Raw genomic sequence first — 22,419 nt, 5'->3', positions numbered from 1 at the left:
TACTACTAAACTCAGTTCCATGATAACAGGAGTCATGTTATCAGATATTCTTAATTCCTGGCTTATTCAGTGTCTGTCATAGAGTAAGTTTTCAAGTGTTTGATGAATAAATGCATAGTAACTACTTTGATATTGAATAATTTTCTGAATTCTTTTCAAAAATCACTTTTAAGTAGCCAAGTGGCACTCACCTGTAATCCTGGCAGCTTGGGAGGCTGAGGCATCTTAGCAAGTTCAAAGTCAGCCTTAGCATCTTAGCAAGGCCCTAAGCAGCTCAGTGAGACCCTGTCTCAAAAAGTAAAAAGGGCTGGGATGTGGCTCAGTGGTTAAGCACCTCTGGGGTCAGTCACTGGTACCAAAAACAGAAAAAAAAAATTGTAAGATTGGTTATAGGCGAGAGAAGGAATTGCAACAGGAGAAGAGTAGGTAGGCAAAAAAACTTCAAAGTTTGTACATATATATATATTACATTTTATATATAATATAATATATACTATAAATCTTTTTGATATGTCAGATAATATTTGGTGTAGAATTTAATATTGTTTTTTTGTTTTGTTTTGACAGAATTATAGTGAACATCATTCATAACACTTCTGATTATCATCCAAAAACTTTAAGATTTCTGAATGTGGCTTTTGATGGCTCAGGCGATTGCTTAATTGCTGGGGACCATCAAGGAAATATCTATGTTTTTGACTTGCAGTCAAACAGGTAAGCAGATGTTTTTGACATCTACCTTATTTAACAAGTTATTAATTCACTCACTATTTTAGCAACTTCCATTCATTATTGGTTCAGAAAGCATTATTCTACTACATTTTAGGTACCTTATTTGTAAGTACTGAGAGGAGACAGTAGGAAAGGATAGATACTGTTCATTTTTTTTTTAGAGATTTACAGCTTTGGTTTTAACAATATCTCTAGTAGCTTATTCTTTTTTAAAGTTAAGTTTTTGTTACTACCAGTTTGTCAGCTAATTTCTGGTACTCCAATAGTCAACTTAGAAAGAACATAATTTCCTTTGTACCTTATTATTATTATGAACTAGATGTGAAAATTTAAAGCATTAAAAATCTGTACTCTGGGCTGGGGTCATGGTCAGTGGTAAAGTGCTCGCCTAGCATAGGCGAGGTCCTGGGTTCTATCCTCAGCACCACATATAAGTAAAGGTATTGTGGGCAACTACAACTAAAAAATAAATAAATATTTTTTAAAAATGTACTCTTTTTCTTCTTAATTTTTCTCTTTCCTTATAGAACAGTTTAGTCCAGAAGCAGTTAGAAAGGATTGATTAAGGTGGGTTTCCATATCAGAGTGAGTAGTGGAGAGCTGTAGCCCAAATCAGAGGAAATCTGAGGGTGAAATGGGGCAGTGATGGCAAGTGGTTAATATGTAGGGATTTGATCAGTAAGTAAATATATTGGAGGTATGGGAGCCAGCTTTCTCACTGTTGGAAAAGGAACTTATAAATATGGGAAGGGGAGAAAACTAGGATGAACCTTGTGGTATTAGAGTTGGAAATATGAGTGTGAACCCCTGGTTTGGGTATAGATATAAATATATATGTGTGTATATGGAGCCGGGGGAGGGGAGAGAGAGCGAGATAGGAAGAAATAGAGTATATGTGTAAGAATCAGTAAATTTTATGTGCATATATTCCTGAGCTTTGGCCACTCAGAGGTCCTGGGAACACCATCACACTGGTAACAATGAATGTACCCTACTGCCTATTTCTTATTTTGCTTTTTGGTACCAAGGATTGAACCCCAAGGCACTTTACCACTGAGCCACATCCTCATCTTTTTTTGTTTTTTATTTTGAGACAGAGTCCCACTCTGTTGCTGAAGGCCTTGCTGAGTTACCTTGGCAGGCCTAAAACTTGTGATCCTTCTGCCTCAGCCTCCTGAGTCTCTGGGGTTACAGGTGTGTGCCACTATACCCAACCTATTTTTTGTTTTCTAAACACCATTGTTTACCAAAAGAAATCAGGGAGCCTTGAAGAAATGGACAGTTTCAGAACTGGGGCAGGGAAATACAGGATGAGCGTATAACATATATTGCCAGAAAGAGGAAATTTTTCAAAGAATGATGGGACTGTATAAGTAGGACATCGATGCCAGCTTGTAGGAGCTCCCTCTAATCAAATTGGACATAATTTGAATGTCAAAATAATAGTGAACAAAAATGATTAAATAAATAATAATGGATGATAATCCATTAAGATAAAAATCCACAAATTCCTGTAACAATTTAATGAGGAATTAGATATTGTGTAGTCATAAAGTGCCTCCCCCCAAATCATTATTAATTACAGAAGAAAAAATAATGATTTTACAGTAAAGAGGCATAGTAGACACTACCTTAATCAAATGATTGAAGTTGTCAGGCAGAGTGGCACACAGCTATAATACCAACAACTCAGGAGGCTGAAACAGGAGGATCACAAGTTCAAGGCCAGCCTTAGCAACTTAGTGAGACCCTGTCTAAACATAAAAATGGCATTTTTTAAAATCTTTTTGTAGGCTTCTGTCCTGATCCGGAGTCCAGGTGTCTGTGCTATGCAGAATCTGAAAACAAGCCACAGGGAGAACGCTGAGAACCCTGAGAGCCAGGAAATGGAACTGTTAACATTTATGGATATAGCCATTGATTTTACTGAAGAGGAGTGGGAATGCCTTCAGCCTGCTCAGAAAAATTTATATAGAGATGTGATGCTAGAGAACTATAGAAACTTGGCCTTCCTGGCCATGAATCCTAATCATATCCAAGAATATTCACTAGAAAAGGGAATACAACATATATTACATGAAGTGATAAGTGCAAAATATGGAAGTTGTGATCTTGACTATTTACCACAAAAGAAAACATGGAAAAATACAACTGAGAGTGAACACCAGAAATCATATAAAAAATCAGGCCTTGTTCATCACCAGAGAATTTATACTGGAGAGAAGCCCTACAAATATAAAGAATGTCGCAAAGCTTTTAGTAAAAAAAAAGGTCTTATTTACCACAGAGGAACCCACAATGGAGAGAAGCCCTACAAATGTAAAGATTGTGGCAAAGCTTTTGGTAAAAAATCAAACCTTATTTGCCACAGGATAACTCACACTGGAGAGAAGTCCTACAAATGTAAAGATTGTGGCAAAGCTTTTGGTAAAAAATCAAACCTTATTTGCCACAGCAGAACTCACACTGGAGAGAAGCCCTACAAATGTAAAGATTGTGGCAAAGCTTTTGGTAAAAAATCAAACCTTATTTGCCACAGAAGAACTCACACTGGAGAGAAGCCCTACAAATGTAAAGATTGTGGCAAAGCTTTTGGTAAAAAATCATACCTTATTTGCCACAGGAGAACTCACACTGGAGAGAAACCCTACAAATGTAAAAATTGTGGCAAAGCTTTTGGTCAAAAATCATACCTTATTTGCCACAGCAGAACTCACACTGGAGAGAAACCCTACAAATGTAAAGATTGTGGCAAAGCTTTTGGTCAAAAATCACACCTTATTTACCACAGCAGAACTCACACTGGAGAGAAACCCTACAAATGTAAAGATTGTGGCAAAGCTTTTGGTCTAAAATCACACCTTACTTGCCACATCAGAACTCACAATGGAGAGAAGCCCTACAAATGTACAGAATGTGGCAAAGCTTTTGGTGACACATCAAACCTTATTCGCCACAGGAGGAATCACATTGGAGAGCTGCCCTACAAATGTAAAGAATGTGGAAAAGCTTTATGTCAAAAATCAGACCTTATTCACCACATGAGAACTCACACTGGAGAGAAGCCCTACAAATGTAAAGATTGTGGCAAAGCTTTTGGTAAAAAATCAAACCTTATTTCCCACAGGATAACTCACACTGGAGAGAAGCCCTACAAATGTAAAGATTGTGGCAAAGCTTTTGGTCGAAAATCAGAGCTTATTTGCCACATCAGAACTCACACTGGAGAGAAGCCCTACAAATGTACAGAATGTGGCAAAGCTTTCGTTCAAAAATCATCCCTAATTTGCCACAGTAGAACTCACACTGGAGAGAAACCCTACAAATGTAACGATTGTGGCAAAGCTTTTGGTCGAAAACCAAACCTTATTTACCATAGCAGAACTCACACTGGAGAGAAGCCCTACAAATGTAAAGATTGTGGCAAAGCTTTTGGTCTAAAATCAGACCTTATTTACCACATCAGAACTCACACTGGAGAGAAACCCTACAAATGTACAGAATGTGGCAAAGCTTTTGGTCGAAAATCAGACCTTACTTGCCACATCAGAACTCACACTGGAGAGAAGCCCTACAAATGTACAGAATGTGGCAAAGCTTTTGGTCGAAAATCACAACTTACTTGCCACAGGAGAACTCACACTGGAGAGAAGCCCTACAAATGTACAGAATGTGGCAAAGCTTTTGGTCGAAAATCAGACCTTACTTGCCACAGAAAAACTCACACTGGATAGAAGCCCTACAAATGTAAAGATTGTGGCAAAGCTTTTGGTCGAAAATCAGACCTTATTCGCCACAGTAGAACTCACATTGGAGAGAAACCCTACAAATGTAAAGAATGTATCAAATCTTTTGGTAAAAAATCAAACCTTATTTGCCACAGAAAAACTCATACTGGAGAGAAGCCCTACAAATGTACAAAAGGTGGCAGAGCTTTTGGTGACACATCAAACCTTATTCACCACAGAAGAAATCACATTGGAGAGATGCCCTACAAATGTAAAGATTGTGGCAAACCTTTTGTTCAAAAAATAGACCTTCTTCACCACAGCAGAACTCACTGGAGAGAAGCCCTACAAATGTAAAGAATGTGGCAAAGCTTTTACTCAAAAAACATGCTTTATTTGCCACAGGAGAACTCACACTAAAGAGAAGCCTTACAAATGTAAAGAATCTGGCAAAGCGTTCAGTCAAAAATTATACCTTATTTGCCACAACTGAACTCACACTGGAGAGAAGCCTTACAAATATAAGGAATGTGGCAAAGCTTTTAGCAATAAAACAGGCCTTATTCACCACAACAGAACTCACACTGGAGAATAACCCTACAAAAGTGAATAATGTGGAAAAGTTCTAATAAAAAATAAAACTTTATTCACCACAGCAGAAGACATCCTGGTGAATGTGAAATGTGAATAAAGTAATAATACTTTTAAAGAAAGACTAAACCTTGGGGCTGGGGTTGTAGTTCCGTGGTAGAGTGCTAGCCTTGCATGTTTGAGATCATGGGTTCGATCCTCCGCACCACATAAAAATAAATAAGTGAAATAAAGGTATTGTTTCCAACTACAACTAAAAAATAAACATTAAAAAAAGAAAGACTAAACCTTATTAACAACAGAATTTATACAGAAAAGAACCCCTACAAATTGAAACAGTGCAGCAAAGCTTTTAATAAGAAATCAATTCTTTTCACCACTAGGCTACTTATCCTGGAAAGAAGACATCTAAGTGTAGAGAATGTAGAAACATTTTAATTATATATCATATATTAATAGACATCAGAGAAAACACCCTGGAGAGAAGCTCTACAAACAAGACCATTTTACCATTACTCTAAGAAAGGGACAACATTTAATCCTCACCACGATAACCATAGCATAGAGAAAATTTTGAAATGTGAAAATTGACAATGTGACAATGCCTCCAAAATTTATTCAGCAATACTCAGCACCTGTGGATGCATACTGGTTAGAGAAAATACAAATGGAAAAAAAAATTGTAGCTACATGTTTCTTAAACACTGCTTATTTTTGGAGAATTCATTGTGCCCAGAAACCCTAAAAAGTTAAATAATATATCCAAAATGTATTTAAGTTTTAAATTCATTAAACTTCTGAAAACTCATACTAGTAGTAAACATTGAACAGATTTTGTTCAAAATGTATGCCTCATATAACAATGAAACATTTATAATAAATGTGAGAGTATAGTAAAGTTATTATCTATATATTACACCTGGATGTATATGAGTATCAATAAAATACTTAACTCATTTAAGTTTAGAAAACAAGTAGTTGTCTTTAAATTTATTAAGCATTATCAAGTTATTTTGTAGAAATATCAGTCATAAATATCATATATGCATAGTAAAGAAACCTCATCTTTCAAAGAATATAATTGTTTTTCTAAATCAAAAATTACTATTTTCACTTTTGAATACTGAGAAAAGAATTATATGAAATCTATTTTTGATGTTTAACACTCAAGTGTAATATTTTAAACTTTATATATTTTTTCGTATTTCAGTTTAAGTTTAGGTATTTTTATACACTAAGCCGCATTCCTAAGCCCTCTCTCCACTTTTTCAAATTTTGAGACTGTCTTGCTAAGTTGCTTGAAACCACACTAAGTTGCTGAGGCTGAATTTAAATTTCTGAAGTTACTCAGCTTCCCAGTTTGCTTGGATTACAAGCATGGACCATCATGCCAGGTTTACAGTGCATTTTTTTAACCTATATTTACCTTATGTATGCAATATGTCTTTATAACTGAATATTTGTTTATGTGTTAACACTCATGTATTGCATCCTGTTGTTAAATGACAGACATCATAGTAAAAAAGATAAAATAAAAATGGCAGAGGATGTAGCTCAGTGGTAGAGCACCCCTGGGTTTAATCCCTAGTACTGAAGGAAAACAACAACAAATGATGAAAGTTAATATAACCAGTATTCTTTGATTGAATCCAGAGGTGCTTTACCACTGAGCTCCTTTTCTTAATGAATTCCTTTTCTTCCTTGCCCCTCCCTCCATTCATTTGCCATTGCTGCCAGGAACATCTTCCTAAAAGACATGCCTGATCCTGATTTTGCTTTGCTAAAAACTAATGGTGGGTGCTGGGGTTGTGGCTCAGGGGTAGTGCGCTTACCTAGCACGCAAGAGGCACTGGATTCAATCTTCAGCACCACATAAAAATAAATAAAATAGGGGCTGGGGATGTGGCTCAAGCGGTAGCGCGCTCGCCTGCCATGCGTGCTGCCGGGGTTCGATCTCGGCACCACATACAAACAACAATGTTGTGTCCACCGAAGAAACTAAAAAATAGATATTAAAATTCTCTCTCTCTCTCTCTCTCTCTCTCTCTCTCTCTCAAAAATTAAATAAATAAGTAAATAAATAAAATAAAGGTATTGTGTCCATCTCCAACTAAAATAAAAATTTAAAAAACTAACTAATGGTGGCTTCCCATTTTGTGTAAGTGAAATTCAAACTCTTTAATATGACACGTAGCACTTTTCATAACCTACTTTTTGTCTATCAAAATGGCTTATTTTTCTGGGCCTCATTTTCCTCATTTCTAAAGACTCCTCCAGCATAAAATTTTTGGATTTATATATAGAATTTCTGATTCTAACTAAGTGATCTCTTCATAGGTTTAATCTTGTTCAGCGAACAACACAAGCTTGCACGGCTCTGGCCTTTAATCTTCATAGGAAATCTGAATTCCTTGTGGCATTGGCTGATTATTCTGTTAAATGCTTTGATATAGGTAAGAAGTCCTCTTCTTTGAGTTTTGAACCAGAGCAAATCATAGACTGAAGAACTGCAAAGAATTAACCCATAAGACTGCCTTCACTTCAGACACAGTGGCAAGCTGTGGGGTGAGAGTAGGGAACAGACCCAGGACCCTCTTCACTTCAGATAGGCTGCTTCCCAACTCATGGTTCCCCAACTACCTTCAGATTCGGTGATTCATTAGAACAACTCACAGAATTTAGAAAAGCATTATACTTGTGATTATAGTCATAACGTAGCAAAAATTAGAGCCAGCCAAAGGAAGGAGGGGTATAATATAATCTGGGAATCTTCTAAAAGGGAAGCTTCCTTTGTCCTCAGGGACACGTTACCCTCCCAGCACTGACCTGTAGCAGTCAGCACCAATGTTGCTAACCCCGGAAGTTCACCAAGCCTGGTGTCAGGTTTTATCACTATAAAGGTACGATTGATTGAAATATCGCCCATGTGGTAGAATAAATTTCTAGTGCTCCTGCCCTCCCAAGAGGCTAGACTCATAGACCTTCTAATGATGTGATTGGTCTTTCTGTGCAGTCAGGCCCCACTGAGTTCTCTTAACATAAACCATTTTTATGTTGCCTGAGGGACCACCATGAACAATGGGTTGGGAAATTACCTCCTAGGAGCCTAAACAAAAACCAGACTTCTCTTTGGAGGAAAAACTCCTTATTCTATAGGTATATATTAAAAAGAAAAAAAAATATATGTCTAATTACCGGTATGTTTTATACCACATTATATATAATATATACATATATAAAATGTATTATATATACTATTTATGTTATATATATATTATATATATATGTATGTATATGTGTGTATATATATAATATGAAAAAGCATATTCACTGTAGAAAATTTGGAAACAACAGAAAAGTATGAGGATAAAATAAAAATTATAATTTTACTGTAATATGTATACATATACATATACATATTGGAGGGGTTACTGGAGATGGAATCCAGAGGTGCTTTACCACTGAGCTATATCTTCAGCCCTTTTAAATTTTTTTTTTACTTTAAGACAGGGTCTCACTAAGTTGCTTAGGACCTCTCTAAGTAGCTGAACCACTTAATGTATCAATTTTTAATTTTGCTAACTGACATTGAAAAAACATAATTTCATTTAATAAAGCAAGGGACATTAAAGAATAATACTTTAACATTAGCTTTATGAAAAACGTACAGTATTATCCTTTTTTCATCTTACTGAAGACCAGTGAAAAATTAGTCATTAACTAATACCAGACTTTCCATTGGTGTTTGGAAGCCACAACTGTTTTCCTAAGAAATTTGTTCCTGTATCTTCAGTTTTGACCCAGTTTGAATGTTTCCATGTTGTTGTCTTGCTTTCTGACTATTCTCAGTTCCATCTTTATGGAGGAAGGATTCGGGTCATAAAAGTAAAGCTTGCCCCCTGTAGAAAATTTGGAAACATTACAGAGAAGTGTGAGGATAAAATAAAAATTATTATACTTTTACTACTTAGTGATAATTATCATGGATAGTTTTTGGTGTTTTCCTTACCATGGAGTTTCTCTGCTTACACAAATACACACACCTCAAAATCAGTTTTTAAAATCAAACTTTTCTCTTTCCCATGCTGCAAAATCTGTTCTTCTTCATGTTTTTCTTACATAATAGTATCAGTATCTTCTTCCATAACTAGAACCACTGGAGTCATAATTCCTCCTTTATCTCAATACATTAATTTGATCACTAAGTCCTTTGATATTTCTCCTTCATAGCTTTTGAATTTATTTCATTTTTCCATTATCCTTTCTTAGTTTACCTCATCTCCTGCCTGGATTTTTATAGCAACACATAAAGGAGTCTTGTTCAATATCTTCCCTTCTTCCAGTACATACTCCATATGTGCTCAAAGTATTCTTTGTAAAATATGGACCATATATATGCTACTCTTCTACATAAAACTATTACCCACAAGAGAATTCCCAGACTCAGTGTCACATTTGAGGCTATTCTCAAACTCTTTGTAGGCCTCATCCTCTGATACTTCCATCAGACACGTTACTAACATGTCCCGTGGTACACTTTATCAGCCAGCCATGCGGGCTTCCCTTTTCATGGATATTGGTGGAGGTGCCTTATGTAATATGTAGTTATCAGTTAAATCAGTTCATGCATAGTGTTTACGTACAGTAGTATGTATAGGTGAACATGTAGAATGTATAGTGCTTCACTTGTGCAACAATTTTATTTTTACCATAGTCACCAAGGAGCTAGTTAGCTGGATGAGAGGACACGAATCATCAGTATTTTCAATCTCTGTGCATGCATCAGGGAGATATGCCATCACCACTTCTTCTGATACAGCACAACTGTGGGACTTGGATACCTTTCAGAGAAAAAGAAAACTGAATATTCGCCAGTCAGTGGGCATACAGAAGGTGAGTGATAGGCATCTTGGCATGTGCTTCTCAGACTAAGTTTTCTTTTTTAAAGTTTTGTTATAATTACAGCTGTGAAAACCCAACTCTCACAATGTGATGGTTTCAGTTTCTAGCTGCAGCCCCATAATTTTGTTATGAGCAACTTCAATCATATAGCAATTTGTCTGTATTATGGATTTATCCATCTTCCCGTCCTTCTGTTCATTAATTCTTTTTAGTGTGTTTTAAATCATAGACATCAGTGTACTTGAGCCTGTGTTTAATTGACTATAGTTCAATATTTATTAATGTAAGATTTTTATATGATGAAATACATAGGTCTTAAGTATTCATTTGTTAAGTTCAACAAATGCATACACCCATATAACCTATATAGCCCTATCATTACCATTATCCCAGAAATTTCCAGCATATCCTTCCTGGGTAAGCACTAGTATAATGTTTTCCACCATAGGTTGATTTTGCCTTTTCTAAAATTTCATACAAATTAAATTACTCAGTAATAGGTTATGTAAGGTTTTTTCACTCAGCATAATGTTTGAGATTTCATCTATATTTTAGGTATCAATAGCTTGTCCATTTTATTACTTATTAGTATTCCATTGTATAAATATACTACCTTTTTAAAAAATTTTCAATATCTTAACTGGGCATGGCGACAGATGCCTGTAATGCCAGTGACTTGGGAGACTGGGGTGGAAGGACCACAAGTTCAAGTCCAAGCTCAGCAACTTAGCAAGACCCTATCTCAAAATAAAAACTATATGGTCTGGGGTTGTGGCTCAGTGGTAGAGCACTTGCCTGGAATGTGGGTGGCACTAGGTTTAATTCTCAGAAGTGCATATAAATAAATAAATGAATAAAATAAAGGTCCTTCGACAACTAAAAAAAAAAAATTTTTTAAAAAACCTTATATATATGAAAAATTAAAAGTGCTCAGGGTGTAGCTCAGTTATAGAGTACCCTTGGGTTCCATCCCCAGAACTATACAGACAGACTCACAAATCCATTTATTTTGCTTTTAAGTTTAATTTTTTTCTTTTTGATTAGCTAAGTACTGTTTTCAGGAGTATCTAGGTCTCCCATGTGATAGTTTACTTTGCTTGAGGTTATATTGTATTTGCAGTATTGCTTTTAATTTCTTTGTTATTAACAGGAACAGCTAGTAATGCATGTCAAACCAAAAATTTGTTTTGTAGTCCCCCTGGAAATCCCAGAGTTCCTTTGTGTGCCTTTAATAATTAAAAAGAGATAAAGTTATAGCCAGCTTATTCAGTAGGGCTTTAGACTAAATGTCTTAGTAGGTCTTTTCTTCTTTAATTGCTTTAGCACTTAAATTGAATTTTAAATTCCAAAGAAAAGAGCATTGGGAATTGGAGCCCACAATGGAAATAGAGTTATAAAACAACAACACAAAAAACATCTGTTCCTTTTACCATGAAATTAAAATTATACGCACTGGATAGTTGCCAATGCTAACCTTGCTTGGTAATTTAGACATTTTAGTTTAAAAAAGTATGATTCCAAATATTAGTGGTATAAGAATAAAATTAAATTTGGGGAAAAAAAGTATATGTATGATATATGCATATAAGTGTACTATTTTAAGAATAGAACGCCATAGTCTATAAGTTACCAGCAAACTCTTTCTTAAAGAACTAGATTGTAAATGTTTTTGTCTTTTCAGGCCAAGAGTAAAATTATGTAGCCCCTTAAAAATGTAAAAGATTCTTAGTTCCTAGGCTATACAAAAATTAGACGTGGGCTAGACAGTTCTACCACTGGCTTACACTGTTGAAAATAGGAAATAAATATCTTACTCTTAAAGTAAAATTTAAGTCTTTTTAAATTTTTACTAATCCTGAATTTTTATTCTAGGTTCTGATTTCTAAATTTTAAGTAGAACTTTGAAATATTTATTTATTTTGCTGATGCATGAAATCCTTGAAGTATCTTTCTTTGGGTCTTTTGCTATGAAGTTCATTTTTTTTTGGCCTCTGAGTTTGGTTTATATTGCTTAACATAGGTGTCAAGATCCATCTATTTTCATTTAAATGACATAATTTTTTCCAGATTCTTTTTTTAAATTTGTTTTAATTAGTTACACATGACAGTACAATGATCTTGACATATCCTACCTTTGAATCAAATGGGGTATAATTTCTCATTATTCTGAGTATATAGGTTGCAGAATCACATTGATCATACAGTCACGTATATACATACAGCAATACTATGTCTATTTTATTCTGTTGTCCTTCCTATTCCCCCTTCCCTCCCCTACCCTCCCATATGAAGTTCATTTTATGATGGCACTTTTAGTGTCATCATAAAATATTCCACTTTTTAGTCTAAAAATGTTCCATTTTTTTTCTCCATGACATTAACTGTTTGGAAATATCAGGCCAGTTGTTTTGGAAAATGCCCCACATTCTGTATTTGTCTTAGTGTTTCATCATTGTTGTTTAACTTGTTTTTTGCTACTGTGCATTTCTTATGAACTAGAAGTTAAATCTAAAGACTTTGCAATAGAGTGATGTTAAACTTTTCAACAAAATATTTACCAATGCAAAGCACTTAGCACAGTGCTAGTTGCCCAGAAGTGTTTAACTCGGTGGCAAAATATGTTTTGACCTTGGTTAATAGGGCAGCAAAAATTTGAACTGAATTGATGTGAGGTTGTAATAACATATTTGAATATAAGCTGTTGGCATAGGTCATATGATGCTATGGAATATGTGTTACATTGCAGTACTTAAGTTGAAAATAATTCTGAAATACATCTGGCCTCAAAGGTTTCAGACAAAGAACTATGGATCTTTGTTTCAAAGTGTTTTTATTTATTTATTTGCTACTGGGGATTGAACCCAGGGGTGCTTTTCCATTGAGATATATCCCCAGTCCTTTTTGTTTCTTATTTTGAGACAGAGTCTCACTAAGTTGCCTAGGTGGCCATGAACTTGAGATCTTCCTGCCTCAGCCTACCAAATCGCTGGGATTATAGATGTGAGCCACTATGTCTGACTTTCAAAGTGTTTTTTTTTAATTTTTTTTAGTTGTAGATGGACACAGTATCTTTATTTTATTTATTTATTTTTTAATGTGGTGCTGAGTATTGAACCCAGTGCCTCAGGCACATGAGGCAAGTGCTCACTGAGCTACAAACCTAGCCTTCCAAGTATTTTTAAAAGGACTCTAACCCCTTTCCACTGATTTTTTTTCTTTTTTCTTTTTTGGTATGTATTAGGAGCAGAAAGACTAATAGCAATAGATGCCAGTTGCTTACATACAATGTAACTGGCACTTTGTAGTTATTTTTAACTAGATATTGTTTTTATAAAAGGATAAACTGAAGTTCAGAAACATGAAGTAACTTGTTTTTATAAAAGGATAAACTGAAGTTCAGAAACATCAAGTAACTTGTCCTGTGTTGCATTATTTGCAAAAAGAGTTGCAGTTTGAATTCAAACCTGTCTTTCCGAAAAGCTTTCCATCACACCATATTGCTTCTCAGGTAAACCAGTTACACCTCTTCAAATTATTACATTGTGATTCTTTTTTTTTTTTTTTTTTTTGAGAGAGTGAGAGAGGAGAGAGAGAGAGAGAATTTTTAATATTTATTTTTTTTAGTTCTCGGCGGACACAACATCTTTGTTGGTATGTGGTGCTGAGGATCGAACCCGCGCCGCACGCATGCCAGGCGAGCGCGCTACCAATTGAGCCACATCCCCAGCCCTACATTGTGATTCTTTTGTTGAAGCTTCAAAGTAAGGTATTCAGTTCTTCATGGATTTAGGAATAAATCCTGGCTTTATGATTCCTGTGGTTCAGTATGTATCAGAAAAAGTTTTTAATTTTATTCATTTATTTAGGTACTAGAGATTGTACCCGGGGGTGTGTACCCACTGAGCCATATCCCCAGCCCCTTTTTTAAAATTTTTCATTTTGAGACAGGTTCTCACTAAGTTGCTTAGAGCCTCACTTTGTTCCTGAGGCTGGCATTGAACTTGCAATCCACCTGCCTCAGCCTCCTGAGCTGCTGGGATTATAATAGGCATGCATCACCACACCCAGACAGAAAAAGCTTTATGATGATATCAGGACATGTTTAATAGTGTTGCCAAGCTTAATTCTGGGTCTCCTTACAATGAGAACTTGCTAAATTATGCATTTGACCTTAACTTGCTAACGTAACTCTTCTAAAGTCTTCAGACTTTAAGAACAGCTTACATACATCTCAAAATTGAATTGGAAAGTTCTGATTTGGATATAATTTGTGTTTTGTCCCTCAAAGGTGCAAGTGCTGGTCCTTAGTGTGGCAGTGTTGGGAGATGGGGCCTTCATTGAGGCTCCACACTTAGAAGGAATCAATGCAGTTCTTGGGGGACTCTGGTAAAGGAGAAAGAGATTGTGAAAAGAGCAAGCCTGGCCCCTGAATTCCTCTGGCTTCCTATCTTGCCTTGTGGTTTCTCCCTCTCTCTTACCCTTCCAGAGTGTTGCTGCCATACTGTCTCCAGAAAGCCCTCATCAGGGCTGAGCAAGAGGAGGTACCACACTCTTAGACCTCTATAAATGTAAACTAAGTAAACCTCTTTTACAGATTCCCTAATCTCAGGTATTTTATTATGGAGACAGAAAAAAAAGACTAACACAGAAAATTTAGGATTTTCACATTCTACAAGGAAAAACTGCAACCCCATCCCTGAATTCAACACCCCAATATATACTGTTAATGTTTTTCCTAAGTTTTTTATGGTATCAAGAGATGACACTATCTAAATAATAGTGACATCTGATTCATTAAGAACAATTTTGTAATCATTAAAATCTGGCAATTAAAATCACAAATCTAGTAATGAATAATCATGCAAGCACTAATCTATCACAACTATTCCCCTAAAATAGCAATTGATGCTCATTAACTTTTAAGCTTTTGCTTCTCCAGTTGGAATAAACTTTATTACTTTTCTAGAAAAAATGACTACAAATTATAATAAGAATTTTATTATGTCATTTTTGATATTTTCAAAAAATATTTATTTTTTAGTTGTAGTTGGACATAATACCTTTATTTTATTTATTTTTACTTGGTGCTGAGGATTGAACCCAGGGCCTTGCATGTGCTGGGCAAGCACTCTACTGCTAAGCCATAGCCCCAGCCTTTCAAACAGTTTCTTAATGTATTTATTATAGATTATAATGTACTTATTGTAAATATCTTCTATAAGACCTTTATATTATAAATTTTCCTAACATAATCAATCTCTTAGCAGACTACTAGGAGTTGTGTTTAGCAAGTGAGCCAAACACAAAAAGTGACAAGTTGGATCAGATCCTTGTATGATCTACCAGAATTTTATGTAGTTATTAGCATTTTTATTGTGTGTGATTGACATTAATCTAGAATAGATGGTTTTAATTAAACAGTATATTTCATGGTGTGTTGTATATATGTAAATATTGTGCAGGGCTGCGGATGTGGCTCAAGCAGTAATAAGCTTGTCTGGCATGCTCGGGGCGCTGGGTTTGAACCTCAGCACCACATAAAAATAAAATAAAGATGTTGTGTCCACCGAAACTAAAAAATAAATATTAAAAAATTCTCTCTCTCTCTCAAAAAAAAATATTGTGCAGATGTATTCATAGAATTGAATTTGAGGCCGTTTAAACTCTGGTGAGAAAATGTTGGTCAATTTTAATTAAAATTTTGTACTATCAAAAGGAAGTATTATTAATGCTTGTATAAAATGGAAATTAAGAGAGTAAAATAAAGACATTTTAACTCTGCTATTAATGAATTTCACTCTCAGTTCTTTATATAAATCAAATCTGTAATAAAATATGATCATGTATGCCTTTTCACCTTTTTACTCTTATAAATAATGCTTATATTTATCTTAAAATGATTTCCAACTATTCTCAAAGGACTGTCTCTCTCTCTCTTTTTTTTTTTTTTTTTTTGGTAGTTGTGGTGATTGGGGATAGGGGTTGAACCCAGGGGTGCTCAACCACTGAGCTACATCCCCAGCCCTTTTTATTTTTTAATTTGAAACAGGGTCTCACTAAGTTGTCAAAATTGGCCTTGAACTTGGGATCCTCCTACTTCCCAAGTTGCTGAGACTATAGGCGTGCACCACTGCGCCTGGCTGCCTGAAGGGCTAACTCTAGGAAATGAAGTAACTACCTGAGAGATGTATTTTAAGACTGCTGAGACAGGTTGTGTAATGTCTTTAGCTAGTGTTCACTCCCTGCAGCAATGTGTGACACTGCCCTTTCCCTGTACTTTCACTGGTATTTTTAATATTTATCAGCATTTAGTATTGGAACTATTGCTGACTGACAAGGGTCATGTTGTGAGAGACATGTTGTTTGGTGATTTCACAGTTGTATGTTATGTGAACATCAGAGAGTGTACTTAACACAAACCCTGATGGCATAGGTCACTCACCCTATGTGGCCTCTTGATGTGGTCAAGAGATGGGGTGAGCATGACATATATGAGGCTGTTTCCAGGGCAACATAGCATACTTCTTTTTTTTTTTAATGAGTAGAGTGAGTACAATCTAAAGTAATGATAAAAAATATAGTATAATAAAAACATAGAATAGAAACATAGTCATTATTATCAGCTAGCATGTACTGTACATTATCGTGTGAACTATACTCTCACAACTGACAGTGCATTAAGTTTGTTTACACCAGCATCACCCACACACTTGAGTAATGAGTTGTGCTACCACCTCACTAGGTGATAGTAACTTTACAGCTCTATTATGATTTAGGAGACAACGATGTTGACCGAAAAGAAACAATGAAACATTATGTGGCAGATGACTGATAGTTAATTTATAAATATGTGTTGGGTGTGTGTGTGTGCGTGAAGGATATGTTCTGAGAGATATGTGGTTTGGTGATTTCATTATTGTATATTGTGTGAACATCAGTTTGTTTATGTGTCTGTCATTGGTTTTTGAATAAATTTGATGCTCAGAATGTTATTTTCATTTGAGTCCTTTAATAAAAGATAAAAAGTTTTAGATTTTTACTTAGAATTTTGTGAATTGTCTAGTCATTACAGTCACATAATCTTTTAGTTGAAAAGGTTTTACCATTTCTTTTGTAGTGTATTATAATTTATGAAATATCAGTATTATCCTGTCATGTGTTAGAAATGTATTTTTCTCTAGTTTAAAAAAAAGGTAATTTTTTTAAAAAAGGAAAATTTACTGTATAATTTTAAGAGGACTATCTGAACCTTACATAAAAGATAACTTGTTCTATTGCTCTTTAGGTTTTCTTTCTTCCTTTAAGTAATACCATCCTCAGCTGTTTTAAAGATAATTCCATCTTTGCCTGGGAATGTGATACTCTTTTTTGCAAATATCAATTGCCAGCTCCACCTGAAAGCTCAAGTATTATATATAAAGTGTTTGCTGTGACCAGGTAACGTGCATTTTAAGACACTGGGAATTTTTAAAGAAATGTCATTTCAGCTAAAAATTACAAATTTTCATTGATTACCTTCTTATCAAGTAAGGAACAGTTTTCTTCAAATTTAGACGTGGTCTGCAGGCTTTTTTTTTTTTTACTTTATTTTTTCAAAATTTCAAAAATACACAAAAATAAAAAGGTGCATGATCTCTTAAGTACTCTGACCAGCTACAGTAATCAACTAATGGCTACTCCTGTTTTTGTCTGTATCTATTGCTCCTACTGTATTGTTTTGAACAAAGATTGAGTATATCATTTCATCCATAAATATTTCAATGCATATCTCTAAAAAAAGATAAGGGCTATTTTAAGAACATAACCATAGAGTCATTATCACGTTTTAAAAATTAAATATTTCTTAATATTGCCATACATCATTGTTAAAATTTCCCTGATTTGTCTTTTTTATGACTGAATTGTTTAAATCAGCCACAGAACAAGGTTCACACATTGGATTTGGTGGATATGTATTTGTTAACTGATCATCTCTCCTGCAGTTTTATGTATTGTGGATTTTACTCTTTATGTCTATGTTGTATTATTAATATGCTCCTATTATGTATGTATTTCCTGTACGCTGATTATATTTGTATATCTAAAAACTGGAGACTTTATCTGAGCAAGAAGCAAGAAAATCTTATAAGTGGTTTGTGTACTTTCTTCAGGAGCAATCTAGAACCCTTTCTCTTCTGATTTTAATGGTCATTAATAATCATTACCTAGATCCACTATTGGACAAGTGGTTAGCACAATGGTGCTATTTTGACTTTCCTTCTTCACTTATTAACTAGTTCACTTATTAACTGTCATTTCTTCACTTATTATTATTATTATTAGAATTTTTAATATTTATTTTTTTTAGTTCTTGGCGGACACAACATCTTTGTTGGTATGTGGTGCTGAGGATCGAACCCGGGCCGCAGGCATGCCAGGCGAGCACGCTACCTCTTGAGCCACATCCCCAGCCCTCTTCACTTATTAATTAGAACCCTTTCATAGAAACACTTCCACTCGTCCACCCTTATTACTTTGATATATAGTTTGTAAAGGAAAAACAGGAAAATGCTTGATTTTCTCCTCTTTCTTTTTTCAGCCAGTTTTCTATGTAAAAATTGATTTATTGGTATTTTTCAAAGGTGGTCATTGAAGTTTTTATCTTTAATCTTTGTAGACTCATAGATTTAACATAGTTGGTACATTTTAATGCAATGTAGTTTTAGGGGTTTTTGTTTGTTTGTTGTTGTGTGTGTAGATTGAACCCAGGGGTGCTTTAACACCCACCTACATCCTGTCCTTCTTGTTTTTTGTTATGAGACAGGTCTCTTGATAAGTTGCTGGGGCTGGCCTTGAACTTGTGATCCTCCTGCTTAGCCTCCAGAGTCGCTGGGATTACAGGCACACTTCACTGTGCCCAGCTTGCCATTAATAGCCTTGGTGGTGCATTGGTTCTTTCATCTTTGACCAGTGGGATCCTTTTCAAGTTTGTTTTTGAATCCCTTTTGATACCACCCCAGTTGCCTATAGTAGCTTTTATGCTTTCTGATAGGTCTAGATATTCCATGTCTATCTTGTACATTTTGTCCCAAGCCTGGAATAGGCTATTTCTCTAAAGAATGTGAGTTCAGTTTATTGGAAGATGGTATTTTGAGCCCCTAATCTTGTTGTGATTGGGTTGATCAGTATTTCTAGGCCTCTTCAATGGAAGAGCTAGGAAATTGTGGTCAATTCCTCTTTTCTCTCACTCTTCTTCTAGGTCATCAGTAAATCCCATTAACTATCAAACCATCATGGATCTCACACTTTAACAAATTACACTCATCAAATCGAGTTGTTCAAATTTTTTGTCCATTGTCACTGATCTTACCCTAGCCCAAGCAACTTTAGTCTCTTTTCAGACTGTTGTACTAGCCTCCTTATTTAGTCTACTTATTTTCACTTCCATTTCCTAACATCAGTCTCTGCACAAGCAGATAGAGTGATCTTTTAAATCATTGTCAGTGATGCTGGCGATATAGCTCAGTTGGTAGAGTGCTTTCCTAGCATGCATAAGGCCCTGGGTTCAATCCCCAGTACCAATTAAAAAAAAAATCATTGTCAAGTCCTGTCACTTTCCTTCTATATATAGCTCTCTTCAAAGAGCTTTATTTCCTCCTCTGTCCCTGGCTGCTACAGTGATAGCTGCCTTTTAGTAGGAACTTGATAATTCCTCGAATAAATAAGCAACAGCCTTGCAAACCAATACTACTTATCCTTTTTGCACCTTTCCTTCTTTGAGTAGGAAAAGTTTGGCCTTTTTAAATGTTTTTATATGTATAGCAATGCACTATCAATTCTGTATAATTGTATGTGAAATATAAAAGTTGTATAGTTGTATAGTGAGAGATTATGCTATAAAATGTAAATGTTACTCAGAAAACCCCTGATCAAGTGGTCACACAAGTGTTTGTTAAGCTGATGCCTTAACACAAAAGGTGAAAAAAATGTATGCATATACACACCCCTGTAAATGTAAACTGTCTTGTCTGGTAGCCACTGGCCACATGTGATTATTTAAATTAATAAAAATAAAAATTAATTTCCTCAGTAGCACTGGTCACAATTCAAGCAGTCAGTAATCATGTGGCTAATGGTCACTACTTTAGACAGCATAGAGAGCATTTCTGTCATCACAGAAAGTTCTGTGGAACCGTAATGCTGTTGACAGGTTAGCTGGTCTTACTTTTTCATCTTTTTGGTAATATAGAGATGGTCGAATCCTGGCTGCTGGAGGCAAATCAAATCACCTTCATTTGTGGTGCTTGGAAGCTACACAGCTCTTCAGAATTATCCAGATGCCAACTAAAGTTAGAGCCATTCGCCATCTGGAATTTCTTCCTGATAGTTTTGATGCTGGTTCTAATCAGGTTAGTAATGGAATTGTAGGACATTAAACTATTTTAGCTTATACTTATTTAACTTATACCCTGATGGACAAGAATCTGAAATTCTAAGTATATATTTTTTTTAATATTTATTTTTTGCTTATAGGTGGACACAATATCTTTATTTTATTTTTATGTGGTGCTGAGGATCGAACCCAGTGCCTCACTCATGCTTGTCTGAGCCACAACTCCAGCCCCTAATGTATATTATTTTTGTGAAGAGTCTAGACTTGAAAAAATTGCAAAATCTTATGTTCTTTATATTTCTCACAAATATTTACCTTAACTTTCTTATTTTAATTGACCATCATGGACCTCACACTTTAACAAATTACACTCATTATGTTTTATGCATACGTACATACATACATATGTATACAGAATGTTTGCATATATGTATCATATCTATTATAAATACATTTTTGAATAGATAATGCATTCACATGGTTGAAATTATAAAACTTATAAAAGGCAGGTAGTGGTAAGGGCCTCAGCCCTCTCTCCCATCGGTCTGGTCCCCTATAACCACTGTTTTTATATATAACATCATGTTTTCCCCTCTTTTTATACAAACCTTGCACCTTTTATCCTTCACTTAATTTGGAGATTATTCTCTGTTAGTATAGAACTTCTTTTTTATAGCTGAGTAGTGTTTCATACTTATTTTTTTAAATCAGTTTTATTATTGGGCTCCTTAATTAATTTTAGTCCTTTCCTGTTACAAATAATATAGCACAGAACAGCTTGTAGCAAATGCCATTTTACACATCCTATTTGTAAGATAAAATTCCAGAATTGAAATAATGGCATAAAGATTATGTGCATCTGTAATTTGGATAGGATCTTAACAAAAGGTTTCCATCAGCTGCAGATGAGGGAGTTTGTTCTCTACCAGCTGATGAAGAGAAAAACACATTTTTGAGACTGTCCCCTCCAAACTAGTTTTTGTACAACAAGCAGCATCTGCATTTTGAGGAATCAGTTGGTGTTACCACTTACAGCTACCTGCTCTGAGAAAGAGCCTATGCCTAAGGCCCAGAGAGCAGAGAGTTTGTTTGCTTAAACTTTTTTATTACATGCTTTTAATGTTTCAAATTCAAATTAATTTTTTTTCTCTTAAAAGACTAGCTTCCCTCTAACTCATCTACAACCCTTGCAACCCAAATCTTTCTCCACTCCCCAAATATTAGTTACAGTTGCAGAAGACAGGTAGACAGTGGGGAGCCTCACCAGGAGACACGGGTGCAGGTGGAGGGGAACGGCAGATAAACCCTGTCTTCTCCGCTTCTGACAGCAGTGGAGGTAAAGGTTTGAAACTGTTCAGTCATGTATCCCCGCTGTCTGTCGTCAGTGGACATGGCATACCTGTGGGGAGGGAAGATCCTTGTGTCACCTTTCATAGTCTCCCAGGATGCATTCCTGGTTCTGGTTAAAGCCAGATCTAGGCTTGAATAGAGCAAATCAACATGAACAATAATTAGTGCTTTTAAAATGTATAATGGCCCACTGAGAATGGATCTTCACTTGTCCCCCTGCCAAAAATTATATTCATATAAGAATATATATATGTTTAGAAAGTATATGTATATACAGTTTGAGTTTTAGACATTGGAAATGTTTTTTAATAATTCTTTGTATCTTTCTACCCTTAGGTTCTTGGAGTGCTAAGTCAAGATGGTATTATGAGGTTTATCAATGTACAGACTTGTAAACTTCTCTTTGAAATTGGAAGCCTTGATGAAGGAATTAGCACATCAGTAATTAGCCCACATGGACGATACATTGCATCTATTATGGAAAATGGAAGTCTGAATATATATTCAGTTCAGGCTTTAACACAAGAAATAAATAAGGTATGCTATCAAGTAAACAACATTAGTTTTTTAAAAACATTTCAGTATTGTATCATCAAGAATAAAATATCCATTGCATGAACGGTGCAACTCTGCATCATGTACAACCAGAGAATTGAAATGTTGTGCTCTGTTTGTGTACAATGAATTGAAATGCATTCTGCTGTCATGTATAACTAACTAGAACCAAAAAGAAGAAGAAGAAGA

The 22,419-nt window shown here is 35.2% G+C and overlaps 2 protein-coding genes across 3 annotated transcripts in view; both read left to right on the top strand.

The window, feature by feature from the left end:
* Tbc1d31 (TBC1 domain family member 31) overlaps nucleotides 1-22,419 on the top strand; it is a 73,305-nt gene that overhangs the window by 5,766 nt on the left and 45,120 nt on the right. For both annotated transcript variants that reach the window (XM_077800366.1, XM_077800365.1), the window contains exons 2-7: nucleotides 568-714; nucleotides 7,389-7,504; nucleotides 9,766-9,944; nucleotides 17,239-17,390; nucleotides 20,182-20,341; nucleotides 22,012-22,212. In XM_077800366.1, coding sequence (XP_077656492.1) covers nucleotides 568-714; nucleotides 7,389-7,504; nucleotides 9,766-9,944; nucleotides 17,239-17,390; nucleotides 20,182-20,341; nucleotides 22,012-22,212 — 955 coding nt within the window. The remainder of the gene's footprint in view (nucleotides 1-567; nucleotides 715-7,388; nucleotides 7,505-9,765; nucleotides 9,945-17,238; nucleotides 17,391-20,181; nucleotides 20,342-22,011; nucleotides 22,213-22,419) is intronic.
* LOC144255675 (uncharacterized) lies at nucleotides 635-5,913 on the top strand. The gene is given in 3 exon segments (XM_077800368.1): nucleotides 635-714; nucleotides 2,526-4,792; nucleotides 4,794-5,913. Coding segments are annotated over 2 exon segments (2,391 nt in total). The 5' UTR covers nucleotides 635-714; nucleotides 2,526-2,561; the 3' UTR covers nucleotides 4,954-5,913.

This window comes from Urocitellus parryii, chromosome 7 (genome assembly GCF_045843805.1).
Source record: "Urocitellus parryii isolate mUroPar1 chromosome 7, mUroPar1.hap1, whole genome shotgun sequence".
NCBI lineage: Eukaryota > Metazoa > Chordata > Mammalia > Rodentia > Sciuridae > Urocitellus > Urocitellus parryii.
Note: the sequence above shows the minus strand (reverse complement) of the source record. Positions and strands in the feature narration are given on the sequence as shown.